The sequence below is a fragment of the Trypanosoma grayi genome (assembly GCF_000691245.1).
Source record: "Trypanosoma grayi strain ANR4 Tgr_1110_V1, whole genome shotgun sequence".
NCBI lineage: Eukaryota > Euglenozoa > Kinetoplastea > Trypanosomatida > Trypanosomatidae > Trypanosoma > Trypanosoma grayi.
In genome coordinates this window covers 1-5,137 of record NW_008826729.1, presented here as the reverse complement: position 1 = coordinate 5,137, position 5,137 = coordinate 1, and the positions used below count along the sequence as shown (strand labels likewise).

The window sequence follows — 5,137 nt, the reverse complement described above, 5'->3', positions numbered from 1 at the left end:
GCTTGATTCTCTTGTGTGTCTATTTTTCTGCCCCTTTTTATTATTTCTGACTATGATGTGTAAATTACCGCTTAGAAGCACTTGTAGGTTGATCCTATGGTCTTGCAAAAAGGCGTTCCGTTTAAACACACACTTCACCCCACGGTGTCGGAAGAAAAAAGCTTGTTAAGTATACCTATTTCTATAACCGCCACTGTGGCTGAATGCGATTTGCAGCATCGTTTGGATATTCATGTCCCTTCTAGTCGAGAGATAGCAGGGATCGAGCTGACGAATGTGGAGTTTCTTTTTGAGAATGATACCAAAGGGGAATTGTCTGATCCGCGGTGTTCTTCTGGTAATTATGATGTACTAGGCTACTTGTTCATGCAATTACTTGATAGTCAGGGTCGACCCACTAGTCATCCATTTGCAGTTATGCGTTGTGACCCGGTGACAGGACGCGGTATTTGCTGTGGAATAAAACTTCCTTTACAAGCAGATCAGCGTGTTCGGTTCTACTTGGTTCAAAAAGTTGAGCCTGGTGATGAAAAAATGAGGCGATGTGTGCGCATTGAGGGTGTGCGCTTCACTGGAAAGGCTCAGCTGTTATCGGGCGGGACTCACATTAAATCAGCAAAGGGTCGAAGACAGATTAAAGCACTCATGGAAAGTAATTTGCGCTTTGAGGTGGATAGTGCGAGAAAAGAATTGTCGTTGTCAAAACGACATCGTGAGTCCCCTCTCCGTTGCCGGTATGATAAACAGGAGTCTCTCACAGGTCGTTCAAGTGTCGGACGCACAGCGAATATATTAAAAAAAAAACCAAATGATGTTGACGATGATGATGATGATGATGATGAGCCGCCAAACTTAATCTACGCCTTCGTCCCCGGTGGGGACAATGAAAGCTGATACCAAAGGGACGGACTTTTTCTTGAATTTCGTTGAAAATTAAACCATTGCTGAGGTTTCGCCACATACATCGTATTTTTTTGCCGTCTGCCTCAATTATGCTCGCTTGTTTTTTTTTTCTCTTTGTTCTTTCTTTGTTTTTCCTTTGGCTGTTTGCAAAAAAAAAGGCGTCTTTCCCACATCCTCTACCAGTTTGTGATTCTTTTCTCTTTATCGAAGGAGAAGCGAAGTCGCCTGTCAGTAAAATTTAATGAGGCGGTGCCACGAGAAAAAAGAGTCCGACTCCACGTTGGATCTTGCGACCTGTACACTAAGCACATTGCCCACCGACACACTTTCGCTACATGAGAAACACGATGTTCTCTACCGGCTCCTTGAACTATTGCCCGAAAAATATATGTCTTTAAGCCCTAACGAGCAGAGTCTCCCTGAGGAACTTATCGTACGCATTATTAGAGAAGCACGTTCTATAATTGCGAGTGAACCGATTGTTGTAAATGTTGAGTCGCCTGTGTGTGTCTGTGGTGATATACACGGACAGTACTACGATCTTGTCAACATCTTTGGTCAACGCCCACCTTTAGGTGGGAGGGCCTTTGGGAGAGCCAAGCGCCAACCAACTCTGCAGAGACACAAGCGACATCGCAGTGATAGTGTAGAGTCATCTAACTCACATTTGCACGAAGTGAAGGATGAAGATGATACGTCGTACGGATACCTTTTTTTGGGTGATTACGTTGATCGTGGTAGCCGTTCTATCGAGGTTGTGGTTACACTGCTGGCGCTGAAAATCATAGAACCATCAAAAATAACTCTTTTGCGTGGAAATCACGAAGATGAAAGAATCATGTTTCTCTACGGTTTCTTTGATGAGTGTAAAAGACGCTATGGAGTGAAGCTTTTCCGTGACTTTGCGGATGTTTTTCGCGTGTTGCCTGTTGCTGCAGTCATTAATGGAACTATTTTCTGTATGCATGGCGGACTTTCTCAGGAGTTGAAGTATGTGAAGGACGTCCCGGATGTGCGTCCATGCGATATTCCACATAGTGGCATTATCTCCGATTTGCTCTGGGCTGATCCAGAGCCTGATCTCCCGTCAACTGTTGACTGGGCACCTAGTTCGCGCCGAATATCCTTTGTATTCTCTGCTCGTGCGCTGGAGAAATTCCTGAAGGACAATGACTTGGACATGATATGCCGGGCACACCAGGTGGTTGAGAGGGGCTTCCTGTTTTTTCCCAGTAACAAGAAACGTCAGTTACTCACCATATTTTCTGCAACGAATTACTGTAACGAATTTCAGAATTCTGGTGGGGTGCTGTGTGTGGACAAAGAAGGTGTGTGTAGCCTCTTGATACTGGATCCTCCTAGTTAACGCCTGTAGCAGGTCATAATGATGAAGCGTGAAACCATACCGAACACCCAACAGAGTGCAGTGGACATCAACAGGTAAGTGAGGAGGAGAAGTGGCCTTGATAAAGAACTGTATATACTTTTGAAACTCCTGTATCTCGCTTTCTCGCTCTCTCTCTCTCTCTGTCCGTGCTTCTGTCTGTGAATTGCACTCAACGCTGTCCTGTGTGTTAAATGCGTTAGTGTGCTTTTTTTTTGCTTTTATTATTATTTATTATTCTCTGTTACTGAAGGGAGAACAACGCTTCTTGTTCATCAAGAGTGTGGCTTATATATTGAATGCGGCATTTAGTTCATCTACGCATCATTTGTTTCCTGGCATCATCATTGTATAATTTGCAGGTGATTTTTCTGAAACAATAAGCGTCAGTGTGCCATCGCATCTGCGTTCTGATGACAGATCATCCGGTTCTCCAGGATATTTTAGTACCACGTAACCCCGGTTCTCTGAACATTGCCAGGGTGCAGAATGAGTCGTGCTGCGCAATAAAGTACGACCGTGTCCTGCGTGTACCTGTCTTAGTCATGAAGGGTGGACTCTCGAATGCGCGTGTGCAGGTACCTCGCGAGGACCGTCCACTTAGCTCTGTACATCCTCCGCATTCTCTCATTGTCCTCCAAGCCTATCTTGGCTCCTTTGACTCCTTCGCCGTGGAGGCGACCATGAGCATCAATACGCTCCTTCGTGTGAAACTCACCATCGGAACACAGTTCAACAAGGCCTTTGTGGAGGATCCATGTGACGGTGTCATCGTCTCCGGGATGCCTTTGATCATCCCTCGCAATCGGTGGGTTCAGGTGGTGTTTCATGTTTTAGGTATCGTTACGCATCTGCTTGATTTACCACCCATCAAGTCGATTGATTCGATAGCCCTGAGCGGTACATGTAGAGTTTCACGGCTCATGACCTCCAACGATGAAGGCGAGGCAATCAATAATACCCCGGCTGACATGGCACTCTTTGCGGTCCCGGCGTACGCGCCACCAATCTGGCAGACTGCCGCAGCACTTGTATCGCCAATCGTTGCAAATGGTAGCAAAGCACCTGCAGGCAACTCAGTCACGACAGAATCACCGGGCACACGCCTGCCCGTTGTCGGGGACTTGTCGACGGAGCGGCGTCGCATGCCTGCTCTTGTGCGACAGGACGAACCGCCAAAACCCCAGGCGCCGCCCCCGCGACTCGAACGTCCTTCACCAAGAATAGATTTTGCTCAGTCAAGCCAGTCTTCATTCTCTTGCGACGGCTCTCAGGAAAATCAGACACTGGCAACGCTGCGCAGCCCTGTTGACACGCAACAGCAACAACGGCAGACACAACAACAACAACAACAGCAACAAAAGCAGCAGCAGCAAGCGCAACCTGTATCAGAAAACGGATCTGCGGCATACATACGTTTAGTAAGCCAGACAAATGTAGCGCCAAACCGGAACAATACTGTTGCAATGCGTATGCGTTCAAATAATTTTGTGGCAAAGGAGAATGCCAATAACTCCGGGGCGCCGCCGTCAGTACCGGCTGCTGCCTCCTCTGAAGTTGGTGCACCTGGGGTCGCGGACACGTGGTGCGGCATCACAGGCTGGGAGGAAACGATAGACCCCGTAGGGGCAATTAGTGTGGCCTCTCCAAATGCGGCCGAATGCGCTGGTAAAGTCCAGTCGGCAGCACGTCTTGGATCTGTGGGCGAGCGGGCTGCTGCTGCTGCTGCTGTCGGGACCAACAAGTCGAACAATGTTACGGAGCCCCTTAGCCCTAAATCGCAACGTCTGAAAAAGTTGGTAGAATTGCGCAAGCGTCCTGCGCTCCTTCCCAATCGGCAGCGAAGGACAGGGAGATTGGAAGGCCAAACAGCGACGGACGGCGACAACGGCGTTGGGGCAGCAAATGGTCCCAAAAAAAAGTGTTTTACTGTGAAGTACCGACGCTTGCGCACAAGAATCAAACTACTCAAAGAGGCGCAGGTAAGTGCGCGTCGCATGCAGGAAATGAAGAAGCTCCCTGCATCGGAGCTGCCAATAGATCCACAGGAGGAGGCACTGATGATGGTGGGCGACGAGTCGGTGGATGTCATGCTGGAGCCGCGGTGCGGCNGAGCTGCCAATAGATCCACAGGAGGAGGCACTGATGATGGTGGGCGACGAGTCGGTGGATGTCATGCTGGAGCCGCGGTGCGGCTACGGGTTCGGCTACCTCGGCGTCCTGCGCGAGGGCGGTGGCTTTGAGACGGACGAAGGCGCCGACACTAAGTTGAAGGGCGCTCTCACGCTAGAGCTATCGGAAGAGGACGATGAAGAGGAAGACGACGACTGCAAAGAGGAGGAGGATGCGGATGAGAATGAGTGAGGTGAACAGTGCAAAAAACTGGGGTTTGGATGTGTGGTGAACGTGATGTGGCACACACCACAGAGATTTCAGTGGTGGGGACAGAGGGGGTCTTGTGCTATCTTTGTTTTTGTTTGCTGTTTCTTGTGTGTGTGTGTGTGTTTCCCTTTTTTGCACGTCTGGCTGTGGGAGTTGATATGCTCTCCACTCTGTAGGCCGCTCGGTGCCCACCAACCCCTGCACGCACGCACACCTGCACATGCATGTACGCAAACACGCTCGACGTTGCCACCGCCGTCCGAGATGTAATGTATTATGTGCTCGTTGTTTCCGGGGACGTCCGCTTTTTGTAGCCTCTCTCTTCGTGAATTTTTTCTCTTTTCTGCCCTTTGGAAAGGAAGCCGTACATTCACACTGCGCATGTCTCGTATATACTTATACGCGTATAGCGATGTATTTATTGACGAACTCGTGCACCACGGCATTTTTTTGTAAAATCGTGTAGAA

The 5,137-nt window shown here is 48.9% G+C and overlaps 3 protein-coding genes across 3 annotated transcripts; all 3 read left to right on the top strand.

Annotated features, from left to right (window-relative positions):
• Positions 1-96: 96 nt before the first annotated feature.
• DQ04_11101020 (hypothetical protein) lies at positions 97-894 on the top strand (the record flags this gene model as incomplete). Its single annotated transcript, XM_009316442.1, has 1 exon — positions 97-894. The coding sequence occupies one exon, from the start codon at positions 97-99 to the stop codon at positions 892-894; it is 798 nt and encodes a 265-aa protein (XP_009314717.1).
• Positions 895-1,144: 250 nt separating this feature from the next.
• DQ04_11101010 (putative protein phosphatase 1 catalitic subunit) lies at positions 1,145-2,269 on the top strand (the record flags this gene model as incomplete). The annotated part of the gene is made up of 1 exon (XM_009316441.1): positions 1,145-2,269. One exon carries the CDS (start codon positions 1,145-1,147, stop codon positions 2,267-2,269), a length of 1,125 nt encoding a protein of 374 aa, XP_009314716.1.
• A 431-nt stretch (positions 2,270-2,700) lies between these two features.
• On the top strand, positions 2,701-4,530 carry DQ04_11101000 (hypothetical protein; the record flags this gene model as incomplete). Its single annotated transcript, XM_009316440.1, has 1 exon — positions 2,701-4,530. One exon carries the CDS (start codon positions 2,701-2,703, stop codon positions 4,528-4,530), a length of 1,830 nt encoding a protein of 609 aa, XP_009314715.1.
• Between the last annotated feature and the right edge of the window lie 607 nt (positions 4,531-5,137).